General features: G+C 33.9%; 1 protein-coding gene across 4 annotated transcripts in view; it reads left to right on the top strand.

Annotated features, from left to right (window-relative positions):
* The window catches only part of LOC132741451 (ras guanyl-releasing protein 3-like), an 82,792-nt gene that overhangs the window by 60,359 nt on the left and 4,202 nt on the right, over positions 1 to 18,231 (top strand). For 3 of the 4 annotated variants that reach the window (XM_060729611.1, XM_060729610.1, XM_060729612.1), the window contains 9 exons: positions 3,011 to 3,108; positions 4,083 to 4,266; positions 5,051 to 5,131; positions 7,805 to 7,906; positions 8,428 to 8,543; positions 9,154 to 9,292; positions 9,823 to 9,859; positions 11,326 to 11,433; positions 12,245 to 12,423. In XM_060729611.1, coding sequence (XP_060585594.1) covers positions 3,011 to 3,108; positions 4,083 to 4,266; positions 5,051 to 5,131; positions 7,805 to 7,906; positions 8,428 to 8,543; positions 9,154 to 9,292; positions 9,823 to 9,859; positions 11,326 to 11,433; positions 12,245 to 12,423 — 1,044 coding nt within the window. Of the gene's footprint in view, positions 1 to 3,010; positions 3,109 to 4,082; positions 4,267 to 5,050; positions 5,132 to 7,804; positions 7,907 to 8,427; positions 8,544 to 9,153; positions 9,293 to 9,822; positions 9,860 to 11,325; positions 11,434 to 12,244; positions 12,424 to 13,429; positions 13,455 to 18,231 lie in introns of all 4 variants that reach the window. The other variant, XM_060729613.1, reaches the window with a different exon arrangement.

Raw genomic sequence — 18,231 nt, 5'->3', positions numbered from 1 at the left:
TTGTTTTGGGAATATGGAAATATTCATTGTTAGTGAAAGGGATTTTTTTTTTCAAAATTGCTTAGATTATGTAAAGTGGAAAGGAGAAAAGTTCAGACTGATTGTACCAATAAGTATGTGCAAGACATTTCAGACTCCATAGAGTTAGTTGTTCAATTTCAGGAGCGTCCGTGGCCGAGTGGTTAAGGTCGTTGACTTCAAACCACTTGCCCCTCACCGCTGTGGGTTCGAATCCCGACAGGGACTTTGTATTCTTTCATGTGAGGAAGCTATCCAGCTAGCTGACAGAACGTCGGTGGTTCTACTCAGGTGCCCATTCGTGCCTGAAATAATGCACGGAAGGGCACCTGAGGTCTTCCTCCACCAGTAAAGCTTGAACGTTGCGATATGACCTATACTGTGTCAATGTGACGTAAAGCCCAAACAAACAAACAAACTTGTTTAATTTCAGTATATTGATATTGAATTTCTTTAAGCTAGCAATGGAAGGTTCCAAATTCAACAATGAACTAGTTCATCGTGCAAATGCAACTGGGTAACAAATATAAAAATCATGGTGAAGTTGATGAGTCTACAAGTACAAGTTTATTACTGGCTATTTAGTTTTGGTACCCTTAACCTGCCGGAACCAAAAGTGATATCAGTATAAAGCCAGGCTAGCCTGCCTGCATATCCGTGCAGTCTGACCAGGTTTTAGTGAGGCCAGCCTGCCTGCATATCCATGCATCTGAATGCATCATATCCATGCATTCAGGCTCTAGCTAGGCCAGCCTACCTGTGCATCTGTGCAGTCTAAGCAGGCCCTTATCTGTTTACTACTCGAGTTTAATATCTTATTATTATTATGAAAATCCGTTGAAAAGTAAATTTAAAACAGTTTCAGCAGATTTAGGGTTAAGTCCCTAAAAGGAATCCTAATTGAAGAAAGCAGGCTAAGTGGTTCACTTGCCTTAGAATCAGTGGAACTTAATATTTAACAGGTCACAAGTTAAGTTATTACAATTTTCGAGTGATTGAAAATAATAAATCATTGACCTTGAAACAGATGATTTAAACTTGCAAAAGTATAATTTGTGCAGATTAAAATTAATGATACCATATGAATTTGAACCTTTACTTTTGCTCATTAATATGAAAATACAGGTAACTATGAAATATGTACTGTAGAGTGAGAGAAAACTATAAAATCACTCTGTCTCAGATACAGGACATAGAGTTATTACTTATATGTCAATGGATTTTACAATCATGTGGATTCCCAGTCAGCTGTTAGACATTGATTAGATATTAAACTACTTTTGTTCAAACAATTACATAACAAATGTTTTTTTACCTAACCTTGCATGACCAAACTGTTGCTGATGTTTGTAGGGTAACACATGCCAGTGAAATTATAAAAGTTTTTTAAATGAAGAAAAAAAATTTAATTTGTTTTACATCTGATCACAATATGAAGTTATTGTTATAGAAGTATTTTTGAGTTGACATAATAACTAGGTCAATATTGGCACACTTTAGATTATGTATGCCATCTACTGCTGTAATACAGTATGTTGTCATGTCTTTGTTATGTCATTGTTATGTCTTTTTCTGGGTGTTTGCTATATGATCCATATATGGTCCACTCACTTAGCTCAACAGTGAGAGCATCGAATTTGTAATCAGGTTTGATCCTTAGTAGAGGCACAATTTCTCTATGGACATGGTTTTGTACCACTTCTATTGTAAGGGTTTTGTACCATGGTGTGGTATGAGATTTGTGCCATATTGTGGTATGATGGTTTTGTGCCATGGTGTGGTTTGAGATTTGTGCCATATTGTGGTATGACTGTTTATGCCATGGTGTGGTATGAGATTTATGCCATATTGTGGTACGACGGTTTTGTGCCATGGTGTGGTATGATGGTTTTGTGCCATGGTGTGGTATGAGGGTTTTGTACCATGGTGTAGTATGAGATTTGTGCCATATTGTGGTATGACAGTTTTGTGCCATGGTGTGGTATGAGGGTTTTGTACCATTGTGTGGTATGAGGGTTTTGTGCCATGGTGTGGTATGAGATTTGTGCCATATTATGGTATGACAGTCTTGTGCCATGGTTTTGTATAAGGGTTTTGTACAATTGTGTGGTATGAGGGTTTTGTGGTACGATGGTTTTGTACTATAGTGTTGTATGTGGGTTTTGTGCCATGGTGTAATATAATGAGGGTTTTGTGCCATGGTATAGTATGAGGGTTTTGTACCATTGTGTGGTATGAGGGTTTTGTACCATTGTGTGGTATGAGGGTTTGTGCCATTGTGTGGTATGAGGGTTTTGTACCATTGTGTGGTGAGGGTTTTGTGCCATGGTGTAATATAATGTGGGTTTTGTGCCATGGTGTAGTATGAGGGTTTTGTACCATTGTGTGGTATGAGGGTTTTGTACCATTGTGTGGTATGAGGGTTTTGTACCATTGTGTGGTATGAGGGTTTGTGCCATAGTGTGGTATGAGGGTTTTGTGCCAATTGTGTGGTATGAAGGTTTTGTACTAGTATGAGGTATGAGGGTTTTGTACCATTGTAGGTATAGGCTGATGCTGGGTTGTAGTATACTAGTTTATTATTGCATAACAACAGAAGAAATAAACTCTAACAAAATATAAGGGTTAAAGTTTAAATCAGTGGTGCAGGGGCAAGAAATTATTGTAGTATAACAAGGCATAGAGTTTTTGTGGTATACATGTGGTAACTACATGTAACTGTTATACATCATATGAGCCGCGTCATGACAAAACCAACATAATGGGTTTGCGACCAGCATGGATCCAGACCAGCCTGCGCATCCGCGCAGTCTGATCAGGATCCATGCTGTTCGCTTACAAACCCTATTACAAGTAGAGAAACTGATAGCGAACAGCATGGATCCTGATCAGACTGCGCGAATGCGCAGGCTGGTCTGGATTCATGCTGGTCGCAAACCCATTATGTTGGTTTTGTCATGGCGCGGCTGATATATTATTTCTATATTTTCAGATGTTGATGGAACATACAGAGCTCTTGTCGTCCAACAACAACTTCAGCAACTACAGAAAAGTCTTTCATCAATGTACGGGATTTAAAATACCAATTTTGTAAGTGCATCTGTCTTTTCATATTTTAATTTAGTAAATTTATTGATTACATACTTATAAATAAAATAAAATGAGAAATATTGATGAAATGAAATGCATATTTTCATTTACTGTATTTTGACTATTAAATTTATTTTTCACTGCAGTGAAACATATTTTAGATATTTTCACTGGTGTCTTGCCGACTACTTTTTTTTCTAAATTTAGCCAGTACACAAATTAAATGAGATGTGTTTCAAATTATAAGGTCAAAGAACAGAAAAAATACATAATGAAATAGAAAATTAAAGTTTTTTTTCTATAAATACATGATTTATATTCATCTTGTGGTATGAAAATTATCATATTTCACGTGTGGCTTTTCCCACTCATGAAATTTTCCTTTTTATACCACTTGATGGAAATAAATCCTGTATTTAAAGAAAAAACATGAAACATTATTTGAGCTGCGTCATGACAAAACCAACATAGTGTGTTTGCGACCAGCATGGATCCAGACCAGTCTGATCAGGATCCATGCTGTTCGCTTACCAACTCTATTACAAGTGGAGAAACTGACAGCAAACAGCATGGATCCTGATCAGACTGCACGGATGCGCAGGCTGGTCTGGATCCATGATGGCCTCAAACCCACTATGTTGGTTTTGTCGTGATGTGGCTCATTTATTGCTTGAAAACATCTTTTTTTATGTCAGGTAAAAGTTAAATTTGTAGATATCTTGTTGTCACAACTAACTGACAGACGAACAGAATCAACAAATGAACAAATAAATGAATAGATGAATAAATTAAGTAAACTAGATACAATGTAATTTAAATAAAAAAGTAAAATTTGAATGGATAATTAATGTGTTTTTTTTTTGTCCTATTCATCTGATATGTTTTAGATTCACTATCTTCCTGTCTTGTTTGTTTCTTAAGTCATATATTTTCACAACTGAAATCTTAAAGTTTTCATGATAACTATTTTACAGAGGTGTTCATCTGAAGGACCTCATTCTTCTTCACACGGCTTTGCCTGATAGAGTGGAGGGGAACCTTGTTAACTTTCGTAAAATGGCTCAACTTTCACTCATTCTTCGCGAGTTAACCAAACTTCAGACTCATGATTCCATTCCAGGAGTGTTCGCCAACATGGATCTCATCAATACTCTCAGGGTAGGTAATTCTTAAATACTGACAGGGTAGGTAATTCATCAATACTCTGAGATTGTAGATAACTCTTCAATACTGTCAGGATAGGAATTTCTTCAGTAGTCTCAAATAGTGTAATTTTTCAAAACTCTCAGGGAAGTTAACTCTTCATTACTCTCAGGTGCTCTTTTAGGGAAGGTAACTCATTCTTAAGATTACAAAACTCTTCAGGACACTCAGCATAGGTTTAATCTCCAAAACTGCTGATGTAGATAACTTCAAAATACACATGGTAGGTATTTCAGTCAGGGTAGATAATCGCAGGGAAGGGAAGTCTCTAGTACTGTCAGGGTAGGTAACTCTTTATTACTGTCAGGGTAGGTAATCACAGGGAAGGGAAGTCTCTAGTACTGTCAGGGTAGGTAACACTACTTCTATCAGGGTAGGCAACTGCAATTCTTAAATACTGACTCTTGGGGTAAACGATTGTTTTCTTCTCTCAACATCTCTTCAATAATTTCAGGGTAGGTAACTCGTCTTTAATTTTTGCAAGGTAGATAACTTTTCAATACTTGTAACCATTTATTAATCTTTAATTCAAGTATATATTTTTGAAACTCTTTTTTTCCAAATACTCATCACAGGGATCTTGTGTAATTATATATTTTACCTCATATTTCTCTATAAATTTATCCTAATCAAATTTAATCAACATTATTCTTCTAAAAGAAAATCAAATCTTTATTCTGTAAGTTTTTCTTCTCTGCATGATTATTTTTATTGAAAATGCTATAAACATTGTTTTCAGTTATCTCTGGACATGCATTATACAGAGGACGAGATATACGAGTTGTCTCTTGCCAGAGAACCAAGAAATTCTCTATCATCAGTAAGCATGTGTTTTCTACTTCTTATCCCTCAGTGTCTATTCTAGGATTCGAAAAACAGGGGGGGTTGGGGGATTTTTATCGGAAAGAGAGAATTTATTACATTTGTTGATCTTTTTCCTTCTTTTACTATGTAAAATTTCCCCTCTGCCTCTGTAAAAATAGGGTGAAATATGGGGGAATTCTCAAAAATATGAGTGAATCCCCTGATCCCCCCTCCTAGAATAGACACTGATCCCTTACCTCCTAATTTTTTAAATTGACTTCAGTCCAACTTTAATTTATTGAACCAGGGCTTTTTTTCACAGGTTGGGGAAGCAGTGTGCCCTTAATTTTAGAGAAAGTTATATGGTATATTTGCAAAAGGTGAAGAAAAAACTTTGCGTAAATTAAAATTTTTGGGGAAAACTGCATGATTTTAAAGAAAAAATTCTTTGGTGAAGCCACCCTAATTACGGCCCCTGCTTTATAAGGGAAAAAAAGCCCTGGGAACTATCCATTATAAATTTTCGTGATAGCTAGAGCTAGATAAAGACTTGTTACTTATTACAAATGGTTCAGCTTCTAAACTTGTTGAATACTAGGATAAATGTAGACTTACCTATGTCACTAGTAAAAGGTCAGCCTACAAAAGTTGTGCAATCTGGCAACATTTTTTCACTGTTTTGTGCTCAAACCATCAAAGCACTAACCCTTACCATGCTAAATATTTAAATGGACTTTGTCTATGGAGAAATTAAAAATATGTACTGATAACAGTCTAATCTTTGTCTGCACTGGTCGCATGGGGTGCATATGTATTCAGTTGTCTGCACTTGTTGCATGAGGTGTATTCAGTTGCCACCTGCAGGCCAAAAGTTAATGTACATGTAGTATTAAAAAACCCTTGCCATGACAATGGACAGTTCCAAATTTAATCAATACAAATACAATGTATAAGCATTCAATTCAAAGTGATATTTTAAAGTCAGCACAGCATTGTCCTATACTCAGTTAATAATAACTGGGCAAATTCAAACTAGTGTTTTTTTGATTAACTCAGTTAATATGTAAATGGCAAGGTAATGCAGTGTAGATTTTAAACCTCTAAGTACAATGTACTGTGGCTATATAGTGGGCAGATCACCCACATATTTTAGACTTTTCCGTACATTTCCGATCACTTTCTCTCTCTATGTTACTATGCAGATAATATGTCTTTTCCTTCTTTTTGCCAAGTATGCATGCCATTCAGCCTATTCTCATCATAATCTGTTTCTCAGATATTAATTTAGCGGAAAATAGTAACTAATTTATCAGACCTTTCCATATAAGGCATTCTGTCGAGCTGGAAGACGTTATATTGAAAAGGTCATATATGTAATTGGATACTGCCTTGATAACTGGAAATATTCTTAACTCAGCAGGTGAAAATGTGGATTCATTGAAAATGAAGCCATTTTCATTTTGATGTAAAGCAAGGTATAAATTTCAGACATGCTTAGATATTAATTTTTTTTTTCTACCCTGTTGTCAGCTTATTAAGAGATTGGAAAGGGGATTTTTTGTGCAAAACTATAGAGTGATATTATGTTCCTTTCTTTTGTATTTATACTGTGTTGCAATTTAAAAAAAATCAGCAATTTTGTTTGTTTTGAAATTGTTATTTTAAAGAGGGATTTGTTCTGCAAGATTTTGATGTAGTTTCTAGCACTGTAAGAAGATACTCCCTTGAATATTGAAATGTTAGAAACATAATAGCAAGAAGAATTACAAATATATAGAAATAATGAAAATATGAATATGTCCTTAAATGAGCTTAATGGGTTGAGTTACCTTTAAACTTTAAATGGTTTAATGCTGTAAGTCAAGAACCTTTAATAATCACTAGTGTAGCTGTCAGGAACCTTCAGTATGACTAAAAAGGCTTCATAATTATATATTTATAACTAGAAGGGCTTCCTAATTATATACCTATGAATGAAAGCTTCATAATTATATACTTATGTCTAAAAAGGCTTTTCATTATATACCCATGACTAAAAAGGCTTTATGATTTATATACCTATAACTAAAAAGGCTTCATAATCATATACCTATGAATGAAAGCTTCATGATTATATAATTGTGTCTAAAATGGCTATATAATTATATATTCATGACTAAAAAGGCTCCATAATTATATACCCATGACTTAAAAGGCTTCATAATTATAAACTTATGACTAAAAAGGCTTTATGATTGTAAACCTGTTACTAAAAAGGCTTCATGCTTCATAATTATATACTTATAATTCAGGAAGGTTTTAAAATTATATACTTGTGAATAAAAAGGATTCAAAATTCTATACTTATTATTAAAACTGCTTCATGATTTTATACCATCATAAAAAGGAGTTATTAAGTGTTTCGAAACAGTTCTTATATAATGTACATAATTGAGCCGCGTCATGACAAAACCAACATAATGGGTTTGCGACCAGCATGGATCCAGACCAGTCTGCACATCCGCGCAGTCTGATCAGGATCCATGCTGTTTGCTTACAGACCCTATAACAAGTAGAGTAACTGATAGCGAATAGCATGGATCCTGATCAGACTGCTTGGATGCGAGGCTGCTCTGGATCCATGCTGGTTGCAAACTCATTATGTTGGTTTTGTCATGATGCGGCTTAATTATATTATGTATAATTTCAGCCATCAACACCAACAAAACCGGTTGTATTTGCTGAATGGGTGGCAGGTATGAGACCGCCGGACCCACAGACCATTAATAAACATGTACATGATATGGTGGAGGTAGGAATTTATTTAATTATTCTTTTGTGACTGATGATGTATATGCTTACTTTGCCCCTTCTGATTAGTTTTTCAAAACACAATTTGGAAGAAATTAAATTTAAATGTTTGAAAAGCATTAATAATACATGTGCAATGTTTCACTGTTTCTATTATACAGTGAAATTCTGGAATTAGGTTTTGATATTATTTTTTACCCATTCTAGGAAATGGATGCTGAAATTGTTAGAGATATAAAAATGATCAGTAATTATATTTTGTAGTTATTTTATGTACTAGGTAAAAAATGTGTGATTAAATTATAAGTTATTTATTATAAAAGATAGCTAATTCAACCCATTGGTTTCTGATGTATGTATGAGATGAAAGTAACTTATTTTAGAACAGCAGTTACACAATCAAACTATTTTTGAGTAGCAAGTATTATGTATATTATTTTCATATTGAATAAAAAATCATAATTTCGAATATTTTATGTGACCTTTCATGTAATAAATTTTCTTCTTTACTTAATATTTCAGGCTGTGTTCAAAAATTACGACAATGACCGAGATGGTTTTATATCACATGCTGAATTTGAGGCCATTGCCGGCAACTTTCCATTCATTGATTCATTCTGTGTTCTTGATGCTGACCAGTAAGTTAATCTTTATATTTATTTATGTATTTGTCGGGTTATTGTCACACTAGCAATTTTAAGATCAAATGGTAATTTTCCAAGAAGTGTTTAGGTGACCCTCTGTGCATTATTTCAGGCACAAGCTAATACTATATATTTTTGGAAAGTTTTGCAACAATAAAATATTATGAAATATATGTCTTGTGTGGTAATATATAGATTTAGCTCCGTTTGATTTTACATGAAAAGTATGTCTGCTGTTTAACTACAGTCTGCCGGTTAACTGAAGTCTGCTGGTTAACTGAAGCCTGCTGGTTAACTGACAGGAGTAAACAGCAGATTCCTAATCTAGAGGTTCAAGGCCCACCAGAACCTTAATTCTTTTCCTGAATTCAACATTCCAAAACTTGGATGTTCTGGGTTACACAGGGGAATAAGTCATAATGGGCGACTTGAAGTTTGATAGCCTGGGGCATAAAACATTGTCTAGAGATTACTGGGGAAAAAAACACAAGCAAACACAGTTTCATATCATTAAATTTTTTTTTTAAATTCTAACCATATATCAATATAACTGATGACATAATTTGCTATTTAGTAACAAGTTAATGTTTTGAAATATTTACAGAGATGGTATGATCAGTAAAGCAGAAATGAAGACATATTTTATCCGTGCCAATTGTCATGCTCTTCGGAACAGTTTCAAACATGACTTCCATGAAATCACCTACTTCAAACCTACATTTTGTATACACTGTACTGGCTTGGTAAGTCTTTCTCTTATATAGTTGTAAATATCATTATTATCATTGTTTAAAGACTCATTAAACCCAAAAATGCTTATATTTTCATTTATCAAAAACAGTTCAGTTATGTTTTAGTTCAATCAAACAAGAGGAGGTATGCTGGCCTAAAAACGCCGAAATGACTCCTTTAAAATTGGTTTGAAAAGCAGTGAGTTGGCAAGCTTTATGTTGCTCCTAGATGTATTTGTATCATTGGTAAAATGTAATGTTTTAAAATTATAACTTCTTCAATTCTTGATTCTTAATAAGGTACAACTTTATTTTCTTTTAACAAGTAAATCAAGAGAAGGAGAGAAAACACATCAAACATCAGGATGGTTTGTAACTGATTTATTCTAGGATCTGTTTGATGACCAGTTTCCAAATTTTCATCTTGATTTTCCTTAAAGTCATAATGAATTATTCCAAAATGAACGTAAGACTGTTTTTTATGCAAATTTAGGGGGAGAAAGTCTTAATAAAACGATAATAACTATTTTATGTAATTTCAGCTTTGGGGTTTGATAAAGCAAGGCTGGAAATGTAAAGGTATGTAAACAAAAATATTTATTCTTCAAATGCTATTAATATGTGGTAATGTCATGCATATATCTTCAGTTCTGAACCAGATCAGCTTGTTGATATCTACATGCAGTCAGACCAATGTCTGTAATTTTGACTGCTCAATTTTGATTTATTTTAGCTTAATTATTTCAAGAATAGAGAGAATTATTGTACTTGCCAAGGCATCAGTGTCAACATTACACTTAATGCAAGTTTCGAAACTACTTAAGGGAATTGGTTGAAACTTCAGACACTTATTTGAGAGCAGAATTGGGGGTCACCATCAAAGACCCATGACTCTTACATGGATTTTGAGAAAATTTTGGCCTGTATTATCCAAGTTCTTGTTTTACTATCAAGCACTGAGAATAGTCAAGAGCCCTGTCCTACTGACAGCTTTTGTGTTGTTTTTTTATACCACCAGTATTGAACTAGTGCATTGAGGTCAATTTATGCCCTCCCATTTAACTCAATTAGGAAAGCATCAGATATGTAAAGAAGAGGCCGCTATTTTGATCCTCTGATGATGCAATATTTTTTTGTGAAAATTGATCATGGACATAAAATCTGATGGTCATTAATCTTCCACCACTGATTTAGAAATTACATGAGATAAGTAGTTCACTTGCTGAGAAATTTGTCATTACTTGTTTGCTGTCCAGGAAAGCAAATTGGACAGACTGCTGAGATATTACCAAAACTTTGTTAAATTTGGGTACTAAAACCAGTTTTTATTGAAAACAAATGCTAATATGCAGATCTATGCCCTATTTATAAATTTGCATTCTACTGTGTAACTGAATTATGTTAATGGTAAAAATTTATCGACTAAGAGAAATGCGTATCGTATCGTAAGAGATAATGAGTTTGTAGAGAAGTAATTCCTAAAGTGTTTGTTTGGAAAAAAAAGTCAAGAAATTATAGCGTCTTACAAGTTATAATTTCTTCAATGTGTTTGAACTGTCTGGATGGGGCATGTAATGGTATTATATATTGTTATGAGTGGGTGTTATGGCATTTTCTTTGAAACATGCCCATTTTTCAAGTCAGACGTTTTTTTTTACCCAGTATTTCATCTAAGTGTTAGTTCACTAGGTCATAATGGGTAATTTATAAAACTATTGGAAGTAGTAGGCCTAACTGATATACAGTGTCTGTCTCTAAAACACAGTGATGATGGTTTATCAAATTCTGTCCAGGTCACCAACATATTTCTTGATTTATAATAGTAAAATTTGTATAAATGTATTTAACATAAACAGATAATATCAGTGATTTTTTTTATTTCTGATTAACTGTACCTCAGACAGGCCATCTGGGGTTGTATGTTATGTTTTTTTTCCAGCTGTTATGAAAAATGAAAAATATGGCATGTCTGACTGGTTTGTTGACATCACTCTATTTATTTGTCACCTTTTGTAAAAAAAACATTTTTTTTGGTATTTTCACAGATTGTGGTATAAATGCTCACAAACATTGTAAAGACTTGGTTGTGATGGAGTGTCGGAGTAAAGCCAATGTGGCATGTAATCGCAGACTTGATTCCCTCTCATCAAATGGTATGTTATCAACCCTTAATTTCCCGACTTTGTTAAATGGACTTGTCCAGTTTCCATTTTTGGAACCCTCCATTATCAACTTTGGGGATATCAAGATGATTCACTGTTAATTTCAGCAGGGTAAAGGTTAAATCATTATAATTGTTATTACAATGGTTAGTGGAGTTGGTAGTTTCACGGCAGTAGGCCATATAGAATTTACCAGAGCACAGTAGAGCCACTGCAACGTTCCTGGATGTGCTGTCAAGCAATTTACCAGTACTGGTTGCCTTTACTTTCGCAAAGAACTGATAATTTCTGTACATGGTAGAGCAGAAGTACAGTTCGAATGACCGTAGAAAGGATTTCATGATAAACCACAACGAAAGTGACCTGCATCTTCCGGGAAACGAACCTGGGTCACCCGATTAACAGACCAACACTCTACCGATTCAGCTTACAGGAAGTAACAATGGTTATACAGATTGCAAGTGTGATATAAGGGCAGTTGGGGATTGTAGTCCATTGTGAAGTTTTTCATTGCTCAATGTAAACTTGTGTAAAGTTAAATGTAAACTTATACAAAGCTTTTAATACAAAGTTATGTAATGCCAAACAAAATCTTGTACAATAACCAATATACACATATACCAATATACACATATACCATGCCAATGATTTTACCATGTAAGTACTCTACAACAGGGTCAGGGAGTGAAGAGTTATCCTATTCCACTAAAGGTAAAATGTCTCTACGTCATTTTAGCATTGTCACCATTTATGATTATTCAATTTATATTTATGATATTACAGTATAAGTATTCTACTGCAGGGTCGGGGAGTCAAGATTTGTCCTATTCCACTAAACGTAAAATGTCTCAGCGTCAGAAGCGGACTCGAGTACATCGAGGTACGCAGACAGAAGAGTGCTATTTTGTTGATCCACTTCCAGATATAGGTGAAGAAGGAGATTACCGAGAACTTCATGAAAGACTTTTAAAAGCAGAAGAGGTAAATAGATCAATGGTGTCTTCTTTTATTATACCATGCCGACCTAACCTTAAGATATTTTTTCACATAATACAATTTTGAAAGAAGTTTTTTTTTTATATACTTATATGATGACCTCTGCACAAAAATCAGTAGTACAACCTTTGCACAAAAAGTCAGTATTACATTATTTTAAAAGAAATGTAAATGAAGGTGTTAGTGATTTGATTTTGAAATGATGTGTCTTTTGGAAGCTTTAGCCAGAAGTAGAATTTTATGGTTTGATTTTCTTCTAAAAAAAGAATTATGTAATGATATTTGGTTCCAGATCTAAAACTCTACTACTGTGCAAAATATTAATGGGAAAAGTTTAGAAATGATTCATTTGTATCAGTATTTGCATATCAATACATAATTACTTTGTATACTTGATATATCAGTTCAGCTCATCTGATCACAAAGTGCTAAGGGTGAACTGTAAGTCATGTGATCACCTAACATCTGTAACTATCCATCTTTGCAAATGTTAACTTTACCTAATGTCTTTTACCTGTTCATTACACTTACATAAAGTTGTTGATTTCAAACCATTTGCACCTAACTGGTGTGGATTGGAATCCTGACAAGATCTTTGGATTCTTTCATGTGAGGAAACTATCCGGCTAGCTTCAGTGGTTCTTCAATACTGAAATAATGCATGGAAGGGCATTTGAAGTCTTCCTCCACAAGTAATATATATTAAAAGGGTTTAAGACTACCTTGATCTTTATTTTGTAAACAGTACTTGTGAACTTCAGTATATTAGATTGCATTTGGCATGAGTCCTTGTCTAGCAAAATCAACTCAAGTCAAAGATCAAGTTATTCTTAAAATAATCATATTGTTCCACCTTCAGAAACTGAGCGGAAATCAGGTGAGCGATGTTGGTCCATCATAGCCCTCTTGTGTATTTTTGTTTTCTTTTTTGCTGGAATAATTCAGATTTTGCTGGAATAATTCAGATATATTTATTTCTCTTAATGCTTAGTCACAAACGAATCAGGATGAATACAGTAAGTTGTCTCCCTTGTTGTCTTGTGCTATGCCTTGAAAAATATCGTAGAAAAAATTCTTACTCAGAATTGCAGACGTAATTGTAGTCGGTGTATTTTTTATTTTTTAGTGGTTACTTTTTATGCCCCCACAGAGTGGGAGCATATAGCGTTGCACTTGTCCGTCCGAGTGTCCGTACGTCTGTCCGTCCGTCCGTCCGTCCGTCTGTCCGTACGTCCCGAAATCTTGTGAACGCAACTCCTCTTAAACCGGATGGCAGATTTTGCTTAAACTTACAGGGATGAACAACCTTAATGTGTAGATGGTAGTAAAGGAAGGAATTTTAGCTGCGACCAAATTTAACAGAATTATGGCCCTTTGTTGATTTTTTCACTATATACTATGTAGAAATTTTGTGAACGCAACTCCTCTTAAACCGGATGGCAGATTTTGCTTAAACTTCCAGGGATGAACAACCTTTATGTGTAGATGGTACTAAAGGGAGGAATTTTTGCTGCGACCAAATTTAACAGAATTATGGCCCTTTGTTGATTTTTTCACTATATACTATGTAGAAATTTTGTGAACGCAACTCCTCTTAAACCGGATGGCAGATTTTGCTTAAACTTCCAGGGATGAACAACCTTAATGTGTAGATGGTAGTAAAGGGAGGAATTTTTGCTGCGACCAAATTTAACAGAATTATGGCCCTTTGTTGATTTTTTCACTATATACTATGTAGAAATTTTGTGAACGCAACTCCTCTTAAACCGGATGGCAGATTTTGCTTAAACTTCCAGGGATGAACAACCTTAATGTGTAGATGGTAGTAAAGGGAGGAATTTTTGCTGCGACCAAATTTAACAGAATTATGGCCCTTTGTTGATTTTTTCACTATATACTATGTAGAAATTTTGTGAACGCAACTCCTCTTAAACCGGATGGCAGATTTTGCTTAAACTTCCAGGGATGAACAACCTTAATGTGTAGATGGTAGTAAAGGAAGGAATTTTTGCTGCGACCAAATTTAACAGAATAATGGCCCTTTGTTGATTTTTTCACTATATACTATGCAGAAATTTTGTGAACGCAACTCCTCTTAAACCGGATGGCAGATTTTGCTTAAACTTCCAGGGATGAACAACCTTCATGTGTAGATGGTAGTAAAGGAAGGAATTTTTGCTGCGACCAAATTTAACAGAATTATGGCCCTTTGTTGATTTTTAGTTTTCAACTTGTGGCACATGTAGTCCAAAAAAATATTTGACCTAGAGTCATAAGATTGACAGAACAGTGGCGTGTGGGGGCATCCGTGTCCTATGGACACATTTCTAGTTTTTTCTTGTTTAGTTTGTATTCTGAAAATCTGTTCACTAAATTTGTGTATATTGTTATTATGTTTGAGATTGAAGACTTAGGATGATCAGTGTATAGGTCAATATTTTATAAGCTTTTAGGCCTGTTAATTTGTCTGGCGGAACTATAAGTTATGAATCATTAATGTTAATGTGATTTCACCATCAGCAGCCTGTATTATACACAGGTTTCTCACGTCTTATATCCACTTCATACCTTCTTATATCTATATTAAACATGTTTATTATATATATAGGGGTAGGGTAGGGGGGGCGGTGTGAGTGGAGATAGGAGGTTGTTGGGTTTAGACGTTGGGCACTTGTGATATTTCACTAGTTAACTTGGTCACTCTTGTATATAATTATCATTATTATGAAAGAAGCTGCGAGTTTACAAAAAAATATTTCTTTTGGACATATATAATTTGAATTTATAAAATGGAGAAAAAAGTGAAATATGGTAAAATATCAGAAACTAATCACAGGCATTTTATTATATTAATGTCATCCACATTTTGTTGAGAGGTGATAAAAAATGACAGAAAAATATTTTTGCTCTTAAATCATGATTTTGATATTGATAAATTTCACACAATTTGATATTTTAAAATACAATGGTCATTAAATCATTCTGCACAACAAATTATTTAAAACCAAATTGCTTATGAGCCTTTTTGCACTTCCTTGGAAAAAAAACAACAGGATAAATATAGTTTGGCATAAAACATATATCTTGTGAATTTTGAAAATAAGATTTTCATTTAATTTAACTGAAGGTACCTAAAAACTGCTTCTCTGCCAGGCTGAAATAAACAAAAAAAATCTATGCTGTAGAGTTATTGCCCCTGATACAGATATTGATCAAAGTGACCATTTTGGATCTATTTCAACCATAATGCTGCTCACCAATATAATTAATATTCATGGATATTTGATGTATGATCTTGCATTGATTTAGAGAAATACAACCAGTGTGTTGGTTGTATTTGCAATAATTATGTCAACAGTTACTTTCCTTGACTCAACAGTTATTCCATGATGTTAGTATATCATAGTTGGGACTATATATTGATTACTTGTCCATATTTTAAAAACATTAATGCTGATCTGTTAACAAGCATTCTACTACTGCATGCATTCAAAATGTTTTGCACCTAATGGTTTACAACATTCCTATTCCTATAAAATGCCACTATATGATATGTGGCCAAACATTTTTGAAATTACACACTACATGTATTTACTTGCCCATAAGTTGGCTCACTTATAAGACAGCGGTAACAATTTCATGCTGGTATCGGCTCACTTATAAGACAGGGGTAACATTTTCATGCTGGTATCAGCTCATTTATTAGACAGCGGTAACAATTTCATGCTGGTATCAGCTCATTTATTAGACAGGGGTAACAATTTCATGCTGGTATCAGCTCATTTATTAGACAGCGGTAACAATTTCATGCTGGTATCAGCTCATTTATTAGACAGGGGTAACAATTCCATGCTGGTATTGGCTCACTTATAAAATAGGGATAACAATTTGATACTGGTATCAGCTCATTTATAAGACGGGGGTAACAATTTCATGCTGGTATCGGCTCAGTTTTAAGACAGGGGTAACAATTTTATGCTGGTATCGGCTCAGTTATAAGACAGGGGTAACAATTTCATGCTCGTATCAGCTCACTTATAAGACAGGGGTAACAATTTCATGCTGGTATCAGCTCACTTATAAGACAGGGGTAACAATTTCATGCTGGTACCAGCTCACTTATAAGACGGGTAACAATTTCATGCTGGTATCAGCTCACTTATAAGACAGGGGTAACAATTTCATGCTGGTATCAGCTCACTTATAAGACAGGGGTAACAATTTCATGCTGGTATCGGCTCAGTTATAAGACGGGGGTAACGATTTCATGCTGGTACCAGCTCACTTATAAGACAGGGGTAACAATTTCATGCTCGTATCTGCTCACTTATAAGACAGGGGTAACAATTTCATGCTTATATTGTCAATAATGCACTTGTTTTTGGAATTAGGCAGATTTTCATTAGTCACTAAAATCTAGAAATGTTCGGTAGATCAGAAAGTAGGAGAAGGTATGTGGTTGGGCTAGTCTAGTTAAATGTACAAGCATTATTATAACCAAAGAAGTGATATTAGATACATTTTGAAGTTCTATTTTAAGTTTTAATATCAATCATTTCATGCTGTGTTCATTAATATTTTTGTTGTTTTTTTTTTTGTTTCAATGTTAGAAAATCATAAATATATGTGCAATGTATGCCAACTAAGTACAGAGAATTGATATATGTAAATAAATTGAAATATTTTAACTTAAGAAAACACTAAAAGATATACATGTAGTGTTATGTTGTAAGTGGGACAATGGATACTGTTTATTATTTATCCTTATGTTTGTAGCAAAAGTTAACAACACTTACTTATGGAGTATTATTTTGCGAAACTTTAAGAAACAGTGAGAATTTTTTTACTTAAAACTTGAGGCACGCTTTCCTATCTTTAAGTATTGGGTACTCCTATTCACCTCAGAAATACATGTAAGATTTTTATGTAAATTTCTTTTCTGGATCAGAGTTGCACAAGTGGTAACGGTCTCAAACTATCTGTCCAAAATACACTCTTTCTTGGGACATGGCTCTTGAATCTGTGAATTCATATAAAAAGAAGCATAGAGAGAAAAAACAGTTTTGATAACATCATTATTATTATTGGTAACATAAATACAGCCAAACCTGTGTAGAAAAGCCAGCCTAATAATTATTATAGGTCTTTATTGAAAGGTTAATATGGTTTTTCACCCTTATAGAATATGGGAATATATTTAAAATGACTGTTGTGACAGGTTTTTCTGTATGTGGTCTTTATTTGGAGGTGGTATTTAACACTGGTTTGACTGTATTATGTATGACTGACCCCTAAACGACCTTGCCCATTTAAGTCATGACTATTGAAATGTTACCATACATTTGTAATTATTTGATTAATTTGTTGTTACTTCTATATTTACTTAATAATATAGTCAGTGAATAAAACAAAAATATATGATCAACTGTTTAGCATTAAGATGCATCAAAAACATACTAAAAGTTAGAATACTAACTCAATAATGTGTTTGTGCGCTTTTTTATCAATTGATTAAAATTTAGAAGAATGTTTGAATGAAATTTTATTTTGCAAAAGTTTGAATTCAACTAATTAAAAGAATGAACATGTGTTATGATCTGTTAACAAATGTTGGCCAAAAAAATTTACCATTTTGCATTATTATCGCCTCAAAATTACATGCATTTTTGTACTTTTTGTTTTAAATACTTCATGTTTTTCTTTTCTCTACGTTTTGTTTTAAATACTTCATGTTTTTCTTTTCTCTATGTGTCTTACTTATGTTAGGTAAATATTATTTATTCAAAAGCAATA

The sequence above is a fragment of the Ruditapes philippinarum genome, unplaced genomic scaffold (assembly GCF_026571515.1).
Source record: "Ruditapes philippinarum isolate M1 unplaced genomic scaffold, ASM2657151v2 ctg112_1_1_1_1, whole genome shotgun sequence".
Lineage (NCBI taxonomy): Eukaryota > Metazoa > Mollusca > Bivalvia > Venerida > Veneridae > Ruditapes > Ruditapes philippinarum.
This window is presented reverse-complemented; position numbering and strand designations above follow the sequence as displayed.